Source organism: Phoenix dactylifera, unplaced genomic scaffold (assembly GCF_009389715.1).
Source record: "Phoenix dactylifera cultivar Barhee BC4 unplaced genomic scaffold, palm_55x_up_171113_PBpolish2nd_filt_p 000862F, whole genome shotgun sequence".
In the NCBI taxonomy this organism is placed as follows: domain Eukaryota; kingdom Viridiplantae; phylum Streptophyta; class Magnoliopsida; order Arecales; family Arecaceae; genus Phoenix; species Phoenix dactylifera.
Genome location: NW_024068225.1, coordinates 95,779 through 110,768, shown reverse-complemented (window position 1 = coordinate 110,768; position 14,990 = coordinate 95,779). Strand labels below are relative to the sequence as shown.

General features: G+C 43.8%; 1 protein-coding gene across 1 annotated transcript; it reads right to left on the bottom strand.

The window, feature by feature from the left end:
• Positions 1 to 705: 705 nt before the first annotated feature.
• LOC120107435 (outer envelope pore protein 24A, chloroplastic-like) lies at positions 706 to 12,516 on the bottom strand. Its single transcript, XM_039120713.1, has 2 exons — positions 12,157 to 12,516; positions 706 to 937 (listed from the first exon to the last, which is right to left on the bottom strand). The coding sequence occupies exons 1-2, from the start codon at positions 12,493 to 12,495 to the stop codon at positions 857 to 859; spliced, it is 420 nt and encodes a 139-aa protein (XP_038976641.1). The 5' UTR covers positions 12,496 to 12,516; the 3' UTR covers positions 706 to 856.
• Between the last annotated feature and the right edge of the window lie 2,474 nt (positions 12,517 to 14,990).

Below are 14,990 nucleotides of genomic sequence, written 5' to 3'. Positions count from 1 at the left end.
AGGCTTCTCGTTCTACACAATTACAACAATTAGGAGACTGGTGCCATGGTTAGTTAGCTACAGCCACCTTTACATAGGATTAAAATTATGCAGGTAAACCGTAAACCAGCTCGTTCGAGTTTTATTTGTCGAAATGAAATATGGTCGTCTTGTATGGTAGGATTAAGATTAATCCCGATGCCTCTTTTGTAAGGGCAGGTAAACCAGCTTAATTGAGCTTAATTTGTCCAGATGAAAAATGGTGGTGCCATCCATGCAACATCATCAGCAACAAATTCTAGTGGACTACTCGACTTAAACCCCACTCATAGAGGAGATTACTAGATTGGTCAATCAAGTTTAGCAACCAAGATCTCCTACATTCAGGGAGAAGGAAATCAAGCTACAAATCGATTACTGAAAGATGTGAGGACTGCAATGTGTGCATGTTGGAACTAAAGAAGTGCGTTTGTGCCCCACATTTCACCTGGAAATTGGCCCGGATTTCTCCTATTATGATTCTTGAAAAATAAGTACATATAGATCAAACATAAAATGGCAGCCAAACAAAGGACATGCTATCAAGTTCTCAAGTTTTTACATTTTGGGGCTGCACAAAGTTGGGTCATTAATTAACATGAAAATAATAGGTATTGTTAAATGCAGACATGAGAAATCAATCCATATTTCAAAATCTCAATCACAAAGGGATTTGCTTGAGCAAGATATCAGTTTCATGCCAGAATATTAATTGTCAGTATTTGACAGAAAACAAATCGATTATTTGATAGAAATTTAAACCAATGGGAAACCAAAAATTATAAAATTACAATAATCTCTATCCTCGTATCAAAGAATTTTTTTAAAATTCTATAAATCATACCTCATAATTCCATGTACTCTCAGCTGTAAGTTTTGGAACAATATTTTTCTCCGCCACATTGATAGATGCAGAAACCTGGGAAAAGAAACACAAACCCATCATTCAATATAATAGGCATCATTATGCACTAGGAAAGATGATAACTATGCTTAAGACTATAAAATAAACTAAAGAGCTAGCGTTACCAAAAAAATAAAATAAACTAAAGAGTAGAGAGGACACCTCCAGATGATATATCTGAGTTGTAGGGTGGAGTTCATAATTAATTGAGCAATTAAGGCGTGTGTTTTACTACTAAAGACGTATGGTGGATGTGTAGCAAATGGAGTTTGCAGCAATCTGAGAGTAAGGAGCAACTACTTATATAAAGGATTAATAAATGAAAAGTTGTTAATGGTGACCTAGGGTGTCTGTTTTAAAGATTTAATTGTAATACAATCACATCACATCAAATCTAGTTTGTGCAATATAGCCACGCTTGGAAAAGCACAAAATGGAAAAATCGTTAGAGACTGGCATGCAAGAAAAGTTTGCATCCAAAAAAATATTCAGAGAAACATATTTGCCATTACTTTTGTGACTTAGCTGATGGTGGTTATTCACCACCTTTAAGCTTCGGTCTCATTTGGAGAGAAAAGTACCAAGCAGCTGAGCACAAACAGTTGTTGGTATGATCATCTTATTTTTAGAACTCATTTTTTGGTGGATAAATATTATGTAAAAATTGATTAAATTTTTTATTGACCAATTTATCCATATTATTATATTTTTCTAGGTGGATAAGTTATTTTTGTAGGGGTAATATTTACCCATAAAATGGAAGGAAAGACTTACCCATCTGGATGGGTAAGTCATTTTCCCATCACCGAATTAAATATTTTTTTAATATATTTCTAAAATACCCTTAACCCTAATTTTATATTATATTATACCATATTATTATATAAAAATATATAACATAATATAATAAATATAATATATAATATTATGTAATATATTATAATATATATGATTGGAATATATTATATTATATTATATGAATAATATATTATAATATAATATATAATATCATATAATATATTATGTGATATATAATATATTATTATTATATAATCATGTAATAATATATATAAATTATTGTGTATTTATTATTATAAATATATAATATATATAGATTAAGAGCATTATGAAAAATATAGATAGATCTTAGCAACTTACCTCAGAAAGTAGTAATACAGAAGAATATGGGTAGCAAATTCTAGAGCCACTTGTCAATGCATAAAAGAATATGGATGAATTATTTTTATCTAAATGTTGTTTAGAAAATATTTACTCATAAAAATATATATTTTTAGATTAATTATTTCCCCCCAAAGAACAAGCTTTGAGGATAAGCAGATAGTGCATATGGCACTTTATTAAAGATATGCTCAAGAAAGTAAAAGAACACCTTGTCTATTTTAAAGCAAAAGCAAGCATCCTTCCATGTGCCTGATTAAGATGAGGCAGCTGATCCTATTTCGCCCCTCCACCCTACCCTCCATTCTAACAAGCTTTTCCACTTGCTTTACACTTCCATGTAGGTTTTTTTCCCACTTCATATCTTTTCATATCATTTAAGAAATGTTTGAGGACCACTCTTGGTTCTTTCCAAGGGTTGTTTAGAACACATGGTTAAACATGATCTTACCTGGCCCTACGAAGTAATTTCAGCGCCAAGAAATTTTTTTTCTGATTGAAAACTGCCAAGAAATCTTGGAACGAGGATCATGGAAGGATGAAGAAATTATTCATTGGAAAATCATCTAGAAATAAGAGAGAAATAGAAAATAAGAATTTATTTATTTATTTATCTTGAAGGTTTTTATTATTGGTCTAAATATTAGATGAACTAGGTCCATTGGACCAGTCCAATAGTCACTTGCCACATTACATCCTTATATAAACAATTCAAGATCAAATGAGGGGTGTCTGTTATCCACTGCACATACTCCGAGATTTGGATTGGTCCACTGGACCTGGTCCACAGATCTACTTGAGGCCAAGGGCCTAAGAGGGTATATTTTTTAGTTGCACCAGGTCGACCACTAGTCTAACCACCAAGAAACACGTATAGAAGCACATATACCATGCTGTATTCTGACTTTTTCTGTCCTTATGCATGTTGTTCTACGGTTGAACTAATCTACCAGCTCAGCGGTGGACCTCGTCCAACCAACAACCACTCCTTAAGAGGTCCAGTATGCCGCCTTTATGGCATCACCATCATTAAACCTCCTTTTTTTTTTTTGGTCAAAACGGTACTTCATTCATATACCTCTAACGTGAATACAACCAGACATATCAAAGAAAAGTAAACAAAATAAGGCGTGTGGAACGCCATCTAAACTAGACCAAAAGACCTCCCCAGTATGCCGGGCAACATAAGAGGCGACCCAATCTGCTGCACTGTTCGCCTCTCGGTAAACATGGGCAACCTGATAGGAGATCAGCTCCCGCACCAAACTCCGGGTGTCCCGTATCAGAGGGTGGCCATCACCATACATGTCCACACCTCATATCCAGTCAATCACCGTAGAACAGTCACCCTCGAGAACGAGTCTCTCGGCCCCCAGTACTCGCCTCGCAAACCAAACACCCTCCCAAGCAGCCTGCAACTCTGCTCCCACCGCCGAACCGCCGAGAGTGCTCCGTCCCCCAGCAGCATTAAAAGTGCCCCGGTGGTCCCTGATCACGAAACCCACGCCCCCAGAGGCGCCATCCTCCGCCATGCCACCATCAAAGTTCACCTTAAGATAACCAGGGGATGGGGGTACCCAATAGAAGTAACTGAACTTGGACACTGAAGCAGCAGTGCAGGTACCCCAGATATCCCTGGTTCTCCCAAGTGGTGCCGACGTGGTCATCGTAGATATCTCCGCTGCCTGCCTCAGAGCTCTCTCCATCACAGCCCGTGGGGTCGACCGCCCACCCTCGAATAGACGGTCATTCCTGGCTAGCCATATGTGATAGGCTAGGTAAGCCACAATAGAACCTGTCTCAGCAACACTCGGCCTCCGAATAGACTCACTCAGGAACCGGAGCATATCCTCCACCGACTCCCATGTAGGTGGGAGTAGCGCCGAGGCCAATCTCCAACACTGCACAGCTGTAGGACATCGCAGAAGTACATGGCCGACCGTCTCCTCAGCATCCAGACATACCTCGCATAGTGGACCCATCCTCATCCCCCGCCAGGCCAACACACTCCTGGTCGAAAGGCAGCCCCAGGCTACCTTCCAAAGAAAAAGCGCCACCCGGGGATGCACCCTCATCCTCCATATCCATCCACCATCAATCCGTCTCTCCGGCTCCCTCCTAGTCCACGCATGAATATCCCTGGCACGTACCCACGATCGGCCTGTCGGTAACCAGACCAGTTTACCAGGCTCCGCCCGGGACGGGATCGGTAATGCCAGAATCCTCTCCACCAGCTGCTCCCCAAAGGTCTTCCGTATGAACACCTCATCCCAACTCCCCTCCTCCGGTACTAGCAGATCACAAACTCGACGTCCCAACAGCCTGCTCGTATCCACCATGGCCGGTAGCCTGCTAATCGGTAGCTCAGTCACCCAGCTATCCTCAAGGACATCCACCGACATACCATCCCCGATAGCCCACCGGATAGCCGGAAGCACTAACGAAGCCCTAGCACTGATCTCCCTCCAGATAGGGGAGTGGAGCCGCCCCACCCTAATACCAACCGTCAATTCCCCGTACTTAGCCCTCATCAGTGAGGGCCATAAACTCTCAGGCTCCAACATGAGACTAGCTGCAAGCTGTAAAGCCGATGCCTCCCGTCGCGCCACCAATGACGGCACTCCCAAGCCGCCATGTCTGACCGGCTGACAGACCACCTCCCAAGCCACTAGATGTGCTCTGCCTTTGTCACCACGCCTCCCCCAGATAAAGTTCCTGATAAGCCGCTCAACTGATCTCAGTGAAGCTACGGGAAGGACGGCGTGGGATACAAGATATATCGGAATAGCACTAAGGATTGACCGTGCCAATGTGACTCTGCCCATCATGGATAGTGAATGCAACTACCACCCCTCCAGCCTGTGTTTGATGCTATGCTCAAGAGAGATGGTATCTCCACTACGCATACGTCACCCAAGTATCGGCACACCCAGATATGTCAAAGTGTCCTCCTGCTCACCCACTCCCAGAGTCTCCATGATTCCGACCTTTATCTGAACCTTGGTCTTCGGATTGAAAAGAACAGACGATTTGTTCAAGTTGATCCGTTGTCAAGAAGCCGAGCAATAGGCATAGAGGATCCTCCGAATCACATGGGCATTCTGCCTGGTCACCCTAGCCAATAGTAAGCAGTCCTCAGCAAATAGTAGGTGGGAAATTGGCACAGCCTCCTGCACTGGCCTATAAACCTCCAAAGTTTGTGTACCCACTGCTGCTCGAAGAGCTCTGGATAAAGCATCTGCACATATAATGAAGAGCAAGGGAGACAACGGACACCCCTAGCGAAGTCCAACAGATGTATCAAAGAAGTGAGAAGGTGTGCCATTTACCAGAATGGAGAAAGAGGGCCCCATCACACAGCCCATGACCCACCTGATCCACAACTCATGGAAGCCAAAACTCTGTAAGGAATGTCGAAGAAACTTCCAGCACATCCTATCGTATGCCCTCTCCATATCAAGCTTGACCCCCATGAGGCAACGCCGCACAGGAGCCTTCACCAGATCAAATATGAACTCCTGGGCAATTAGGACATTATCTGATATGTTCATCCCCTCTATGAAAGCACCCTGCTCTGGACAGATAATTCTGGGTAAGATCCCTCTCAGTCTAATTGCCAAGATCTTTGCTGTAATCTTATATAAGGTGGATGACAAAGTCCCAAGTGTTGCTTTTAAAGTCGTAAGAAGTCTCTATCACCGTATGTCGAAGCGCCTTATGCGCATGCATGTACCGCACCTTCCACTCCTTCGTCCCCAACACGTGGCTCACTGTCATCCACCGTCTCCCGATTTTGCCCCCGCATGCGCATGTATGTGAGATCTACGTGGATTTGCTGAAGGTCAAGTATTTAAAAAAAAGGTGGGAGGGCAAAATTGCTTGCTAATGTATGGGCAAAATTGCTTGCCAATATCATGATAACCTAAGATCTTGTGGGCGGCAACACTTTTATTTTTTTATCCTATATTTTTTAAAAATAAATCATAAAACTTGAGAACATGCAGGGCTGAAAATAGATCAATCATAAAATAGATACCGGCATATCCATATATGCATCTATTTTTTTAAGTAAACATTAGTATAAAAAAGATATTAAATAGATACTAGAATTAGTATTCATTTTTTTTCTAAATAAATTTGTATATAGATTGGATACTAAGTGTTGGGGGGAAAAATGGATCACCCCACAAATACAATTAAAGCATCCAAATCCGACAGCAAGCCCGAGCTCATGCAGGCTGCCGAGCTTAGAAGGCTGCCGAGCTAGATCTGACCACGGTTCGGTTCTAACCAGAAAACTGGACCGGAACCAAAATGGAAAGAACTGGACCGGAACCGGAACCGTGTCTCACGGTTCTTAACCGAACCGAAACCTTGAGGAATACAGTTCAGTTAAGGTTCCAGGTTTGATGGAACCGGAACCGAACCGGAACCGGAACCGAAATCGGAACCGGCGGTTCGGTTCCGGTTCGAACCCAAAAAAATGACTATTTTACCCCTCCTAACAACTAAAAAACGGCTAGTTTGAGAGGCATTTTGGAAAACGAAAATTATCCCCAACACTATGTATACCTCTCCAAATCAATTTTTTCACCACACCACTCAATCTTCCAATCTCTCTCTCTCATTTTTTCACTTCTCAATTATTCAATCTATTCCAATTCTCTACACATTCCATAACCTTCCCATATTTTCATTTTTTCCAATCCAATTATCAAAAATGTCTTCCTTCCGCTCAAATAAAGGCAAGAAAATATATGTTCCAAACTCAAATTCTTGGGATCCAAATTACCGACCCCCCCCTCTATTGATGAGTAAATAATAAAATAAGGTACAAATTATCATTTTGTATTAATTACACAATCTATTTGTATTTAAAATTTTTTTCCAAATTAATTACGTAATCTATTTTTTTTCAAAATTTTATAATCGGAACCGTCTATAACGCGAATCGGAACCGTCTAGAACCGGAATCGGAACCGTCTAGAACCGGAACCGGAACCGACGGTTCTAGAACCGGAACCGAACTGACTATTTTCAGTTTCGGTTAAGGTTCTAGATTTTTGTGGAACCAGAACCGGCGGTTCCGAAACAGTGGTCAGGTCTATGCCGAGCTCAGAAGGTCGAGACCAGAAGACCGAGCTCAGAAGGCCGAGACCAGAAGACCGAGCTTAGAAGGCCGAGATCGAGAGACCGAGCTCAGAATGCTGCCGAGCTTAGAAGACCGGGCACAGAAGGGTGCCGAGCTCCATAAAAGGCTGCCGAGCTCAGAAGGCCGAGTACAGAAAGCTGTCGAGCTCAGAAGACTACCGAGCTCAGAAGACCGAGCACAAAAGGCCAACCTTAAAAGGCCGAGCCGACCTCAAAAGGCCGACCTCGTCGTCCACATGCTGCGGCCATGCCCTGCGGCTGCCTCACCGCACCATGCTTTGCTTGCCGACCACGCCACGACATATCAATCAGGAACCATACACTGCTATGATTGTCAATGCCTCACCATTCCCAAGAATGGACTGCACTGCATGCCACAAGCAAGCTCTGGCTGTGCGCCATCTCCTTCCATGATGGAAACGGGCCATCCACGACAACTCATTAATTCACACGATCATGCCCAATCATGACGGTAACCCATTAATTCGTCCAGTCACATCACAGGTAACCTTGGCACTCCTCCTATAAAAAAGAGAACTTCTTCCTCTCAAAGGAGGACTTCAGATTTCTATTGACAGTCTATCTCCTTCTCCAAACTTAAGACCCTCTGACTTAAGCATCGGAGGGCCGGCGCCGAAAACCCCGGCCACCGGCTTCTTCAAGGTCCCGAAGGACGCTGCCTGCCGATACACCACTAGCCGGAGCTCCTCCTCCTCAGCCAGTGGTCGCCTCCGGGTCCAATTTCCAGCAACAGTTGGCGCTAGAGGAAGGGACCAAGTTGTGACCATGAAGCAAAGGAGTAAAGGAGCGTCTAACGCCTCCCGGCATCGCGCACCAAGTCCTGGACACTCAGTCCAGAACTCACCACCAAGGCCTCCGGCAGATCCAATCCCCCAAGTCTAACCACAGCAGTTCAACCTGCTTGTTCAACAAGTACAAGCACTCACTGCGGCCATTCAAGGCCTACAGCAAGTAGAAGACCAACCTCTACTCCCTTCTCATGAGCATGAGTTCTCAGGACGCCGCTCGCGACGTCATTTTTCTATAGAGCGTTGCCACCACCGAAGCTCCCACCAAGCTTGACCTCCAAGCCGGGAGGGCTTGTCGTGCATCCATTATCCTGAGAGCTCGCGCCGAAGCCTGACGCCTCAAACACAGGAGCACCCATCTGAGGCAGGATCTGCCCCATGCCGAGCTGCAACAGGAGTCCCACCCGAGCTCAGCAGAAAAGTCAAGGACTTGGAGCGGCAGATACAGATGCTTCGAGATCGAGACCCGAAGCGAGACGCCGACCTTGATTTTACAACAGAGTCTCCATTCCCTCAATGGATCATGGATGAGTCAATCCCCCAGAGTTTCAAGATGCCATAGATTGAGCCATATGATGGCTCATCCGATCCTCTGGATCATTTGGAGAGCTACAAGGCCCTTATGACACTCCAAGGAGCCACAGACGCTCTACTCTACAAAGCCTTCCCAACGACTCTCCGCAAGACAGCTCGTTTTTGGTTCTCCTGACTAAAGCCTAGCTCGATTCTCTCTTTTGAACAGCTGGGCAGGCAACTCGCCACCAATTTTGCTACTAGCCGGCGTCAGCGCCGGACCTCAGACTTCCTCTTCGCCATCAAGCAGAAAGAGGGAGAATCCTTAAAAGACTACATCAATCGTTTTACCTCGGCCACATGGGAGGTTCGCGATCTTGACCAGTCAATCGCCATGTCGGCATTGAAGACTGGAGCTCGGTCCTACAAATTTCTCTTCCCCATCGAGAAGAGCTTCCCCACCAACTATCTTGAAATGTTGGCCCGAGCTCGCAAGTAGGCCAAGACTGAGGAAGCCATGGCCTCTCGGCGGGAGGCAGTCGAACAACCTGCCAAGATGCAGAAGAAGCACTAGGAGGATCACTCCCAACCAAGCAGCAGATTCCCCTAGCATGAGAAAGAGCCTCCTTGGCCCAAGAGCCTAGCTTGCCCGGGGTCTCCTCTCCAAAAATTTCAGACATACACTACCCTCACATCCACCTGAGCAGAGATCCTCATGGAGATTGAGGGTCAGGGCTACCTCCGACCTCCATTGAGAATGCGACCGATAGAGTTGCGGAAACACTCGAAAAAGTACGGTCGCTTCCACCGAGATCGCGACCATGATACGGAGGATTGCTACGAGCTCCGTGATGAGATCGAGGCACTTGTCCGCCGAGGTTGGTTGAGTTGTTTTGTCCGTGATCATGCCTACAGGAGAGAGCCCAAGGAACAACACCCTGTGCCGCATGAGGAGCAGAATGACAACTGACCTCTCGCGGGCATCATCAATACCATCAGAGGGCGAGCGAGTAGAGGCACCTGAAGCTTCGAGCTCGGAAGAAGGATCTTCCTCAAAGCATCCGTGCACTGCGAAAGTCACATCTCCTTTTTCGATGAAGACCAAAAGGGTGTTGAGCCCTCTCTATGACGATGCTGTAGCTATTTCCCTCATCATTGCAAGGCTTTAAAAAGGATTTTAGTACATAATGAAAGCTCGACTGACGCCTTATTTTGGAATGCTTTCCAAAGGATGAGCGCTCCTCTGGCCAGATTCACAGGAGATTCCATCCCAAGAAAGTACTATGAAGTTAAACCTTCTCATGGCCCAGGTCAACTCGGCCTACAACGCCACTCTTGGCCAACTAAGGCAACAACGAGATCGGGTCCAGCCTGGCAAAAGAAAAAGCTCTTGGGTAGCCATGGATCCTGCATGATCATGGCTCCTCGACCTCGAGGGGCAGCAACGCGGCCCAGAGCTCAATGCGTGCCGCCTAACGGCCTCCAGCAGTTCCTAGCCGGTGCTGAGCCAAGTCCTGAGGGACCTCAAAGCTCGGGAGCTGTCAATATCTCTCCAAAAAGTATCTCCATCTCCAACATCCCCCCCCCGTCTATGTTCTCGGGCTGATGTTTACCTCGGAGCTGGATTCTTCCATACTCGAGCTCATCCATGTGCTTGAGCTCTTTCATACTTGAGCTCATCTAAGTGCTCGAGCTCTTCCATACTCGAGCTCATCTAAGTTTTCGACGACATTTCGATGCCACTTCGACGACATTTCGACGACATTCGACGCCACTTCGATGCCACTTCAACGACATTTCGATGCCACTTCGATGCCACTTCGACGCCACTTCGACGACATTTCGACGCCACTTCGACGACATTCGATACCACTTTGACGCCACTTCGACGATATTCGACGCCACTTCGACGACATTCGACGCCACTTCGACGACATTTCGACGCTATTCGACGCCTCCTACAATGACACGCCCCGACCTGAGTGGGGGCACCCTGCTGAGTCGACCACAAGCCAAAAAAGGCCGCTGAAGTCGACCTCGGAGCAAAGTCACTTAGCTCGGGTTGGACAGCTCGGCTTAAGGCCGTTAGCTCCAACCGCACGAGAGGTACACCCTACTTAGCACATACATCTCCATAGATATTTGGCTATATTACAGGATGATCGATGACTGGACTACTTCCTTTGCTCGAGCCAAAAAGCAGCTCGAACTCGGAAGTCGGGGGGTAGTGTTGGGGGGAAAAATGGACCACCCCATAAATACAATTAAAGCACCCAAATCCGACAGTAAGCCCGAGCTCATGCAGACCGAGCTCAGAAGGCCGAGACCAGAAGACTGAGCTCAGGAGGCCGAGCTCAGTAGACCAAGCTCAGAAGGCCGAGACCGGGAGACCGAGCTCAGAATGCTGCCGAGCTCAGAAGGCCGAGCACAGAAGGGTGCCGAGCTCCACAGAAGGCTGCCGAGCTCAGAAAGCCGACCTTAAAAAGCTGAGCTGACCTCAGAAGGCCGACCTCATCGTCCACATGTTGCTGCCATGCCCTGCGGCAGCCTCACCGCACCATGCTTTGCTTGCCGGCCACGTCACGACATATCAACCACGGACCATACCCTGCTACGACTGTCAATGCCTCACCATTCCCAAGAATGGACTGCACTGCGCGCCACAAGCAAGCTCTGGCTGTGCGCCATCTCCTCCCATGATGGGAACGGGCCATCCACGGCAACTCATTAATTCACACGATCACGCCCAATCATGACGGTAACCCATTAATTTGCCTAGTCACATCACAGGTAACTCTGGCACTCCTCATATAAAAAGGAAAATTTCTTCCTCTCAAAGGAGGACTTCAGATTTCTATTGACAGTCTATCTCCTTTTCCAAACTTAAGCCCCTTCTGACTAAAGCATCGGAGGGCCGGCGCCGAAACCTCGGCCACCGGCTTCTTGCAGGTCCCCGGAGGACGCTGCCCGCCGATACACCACCAGCCAGAGCTCCTCCTCCTCAGTCAGTGGTCGCCCCCGGGTCCAATTTCCAGCAACACTAAGCATATCTATAATTATTTTGAATGGATATAGATATAAGTTAGATATTAGTTATATCTTTATTTTTTTTATCATAATTATTATTCAAAATAATCAAAATATTAGCAAAATTTAACGATGAAAACTTTTAGTTATATAATCACAAAAGATGGGGATGGAACTCACTATGCATAGTTATTAAACCCATATGGAGACCGACTTGGTCAAAGCTCAAAGTTATTAGTACGCGCATGCTAGAATATAAAAAATAAAAAACTATTTAATTAAAAAATAAAATATAAAATTTTCAGCAAATACCATTGTTGCTCTTTATTGTAGCATAAATAATTATAATCATGAATTATCTATTTTTCGAGTGCTGGCATGAAAATTATATACGAGTATAAAAATACGTTGAAGTTTTTTAATATTTTAAAAATTAATAATATATTTATGAAAATATCATAAGGAATAAGATAAATTTTATTAATTTGCCATTTTTATTAAAAAGAAAAAATATATGCTTATATAAAATAAAATATTTTTATTTATTTTATTTACCTTGAAGGTACCGGTAATTGGAGAGTTCCGGGCCCACTCGAGGCCTAGGGCTTGGGAGGAGGTCCCGTATGTCGCCTTAACGGCATCACCCCCTTCTAACCTCCTCGTCACGGCGAAGTACCAGGCGTTGCCTTTAAAGTCGTAGGAAGTCTCCGCCACCGTCCGCCGGAGTGCCCCGTGCGCGTACGTGTACCCCACCTTCCACTCCTTGGTCCCCAGCGCGTGGCTCACCGCCATCCTGTTCCTCGCGTCGAATGCCACCGCCCCGTCCACCACCGTCCGATTCTCTCCCCGGGCGTGCGTGTACGTGAGATCCACCGCCCTCCCCAGCACCTTCATCGAGTCCCTGAACTGGAACCTTGCGTCCTAGCATAAAGGGCAATGATTGACGGACGGCGTCGAAACAAGGACGGGAAAACGGTAAGGATAACGGTGAGGGGGGACTGGGTTACTTTTTGGGGTGTGTAGCCGATGGAGAAGGAGCCGGGCTTCTCGAGGGAGAAGGAGAAGGCGTAGGGCAAGTTGGGGCCACGGGCGACGGTGACGTCAGTGACGGTGGTCTGGAGCTTGACATCGCTGGCCTTGACGTCGACGGAGAGGGAGGCAGTGGCGGAGCTCTTGATGTTTTCGTACTTGCCTTTGAGAGTCGCCTTCATTGTTCCCGCTCCTGACTTTGCCGCCCCTCCCCTCTCTCTTCTCGAAAGAAATGCGACGGTGGAGAAGGCGAAGAGAGAGGAGGCCACAAGCGGCGTGTGCCAGGTTGATCATCTAGCGGGAGTTTTGCGGAAAGAGCCGGCAAAGAATTCTAAGAGAATCTGATTTTCTTTATCTTTTTTTCGTTTATTTTTTTATTTTCAACCTTTTTTTTTTAGCTTTTCTTTTTTTTATTATTAAAAAACAACTTTAAGCTCCATGTGGCAAGGGATTAAAGGCATGTGGGGTCCATGTTTCGGTTTGAGTGGGTCGGCTACTAGACTTGCAAAGTAAATTTATTATTCATGTCATGCCTGGTTGTCCATATTGTCTCGTGGGCACCAAGGGGCCTGCTAAACCAAAGTGAAACAAGCTTGGCCAAGATTTTTGGCTCAATATGTTGATCCAGGCTCAAATTTTAGACTACACTTGAAATCAAGCTAGTCTTGAGCTTCGTTTTTTTATTATCTACTTTTTCACTCAATTTATTAGCCCGATATGGCACGGTCGGTATTGATGCAGTACCTTAGCCAAGGCCCATGTATTCCTCAGCCAATTACCATCTCTTATGCATTAGATTCGTAATCTGAACGATAATATGGTAGGCAATCTCTTGTACTTTTTTTAACAATTTACATATTTTTCTGATGTTTGTTATTATTATCATCTTGTTCTTCTTTACATGAGATAGGTCTCAAGTTCAAATTTGGATAGTGAGTCATGGTTCTCTATTATATTCTAGAAAATCAATCCTCATCAAAATTGGGCTAAATGAATTTGACTAAGTTTAGGCAAATAAAAGTATTATTTAGCTTCTTTTCCTTATATTTCTGGTTTGTAGGCAAATAAAAGTATTAAAATGCATAGAATGGCGCAAAAAAAAATAAAAGAAGATTTTGCAAGAAAGTTATACTCTATTTTCATTTTACAAATTCAATATCATTATAATTTTTTGAGTATTCCATACATTTTTGATGTAGGGACAAAATTGTCCCCAGACCTTCCAAATCAGTTATGTAATTATTCCGTCAATTTGGTATTTAAATCCTATCATTCACAAATTATATAAGTCCTACTCCAAATTTGTATAAAAAGTGTTAGATATTTATACTAGTTTTTGGACATGGCAAGTTATGAAAATCTTTCTCCAAATGCATAAGAATGATATTGAAGATTTGATAAATTTAATAAATCATAAATATTTGTAATTAAGCAAGCAATACTACTTCTTATAACATTATATATAAATAAATATAGTATAAATCTATCATGTGAAGACACTTATTCATTTGTTGAAGACTACCTGTCACCTAAAATAGACCAAACATAATTTTGTTTACATAAGTTTTAAATACATATTTCACTTTTAATTATAATTAATTATGCAAATTTATCTACAAGATAATGAGTTTCATAAACACTTGCAAATATGACCAGTTTATTGATAATTCTACCAATAAAAATTTGGTAAATTCTCTTAAGTTCAAAATATAGTGTGAAATCTCATATTATTTTCTCATTATTTTTGATATGTTATGAGCATTGTATTTCATAAATTTGTATATGTTCTATTAGAAATTTATGAATGAAGTAATAATAATTTGTATTTCATGTTAATTTAATCTATTATATTTATCATTTTAAAATTTGTGATCTTACTTTTCAAAAAAAAATGCAAGACTTACAAAAAAATCTATGCAGATTTAACATTATACCAATTGCACTCTATTGTCGCTCAAAATTCGACCTAACAGGTGAACGTGCCAATTTGCTTGGTTGAGCTAGAGGAGCATAGCATGGTGCTAGAGCTGTTCTGTAACCACAGAAAATGATCAGAGGGTCGCCGAAATGTGTTCGACGGGAGACCTACCAATGTTTAAGTCAGGCAGAGTTTTAAGAGGAAACAAAAGAGTTGGAAGAGCGATAGAAGTATCGGAGTATAGTATTCAGATTTTTCTCCAAACTTGGAGGGTCCTTGTGCCTACACTACATGAAAATTAGGCATTGCTGATGCTTTTTAATGTGTATACCGATGTGAAAAAGTATCGGTAGTTTATTTCCAATGCTTTCTAAAGTGTTGCAAAAGCGTTGGCTATGCTACTGTCGAAAACTAACTTTATGACGTTTTTTTGAAGGTGTCG

Excerpts from the sequence above, each read along its gene's own strand:
- LOC120107435 (XM_039120713.1), bottom strand. The coding sequence starts at position 12,495 with ATGAAGGTGCTGGGGAGGGCGGTGGATCTCACGTACACGCACGCCCGG. Across the intron at positions 938-12,156 it reads CAATTACCGGTACCTTCAAG|GTTTCTGCATCTATCAATGT; the intron begins GTAAATAAAATA and ends TTCTTTTCCCAG.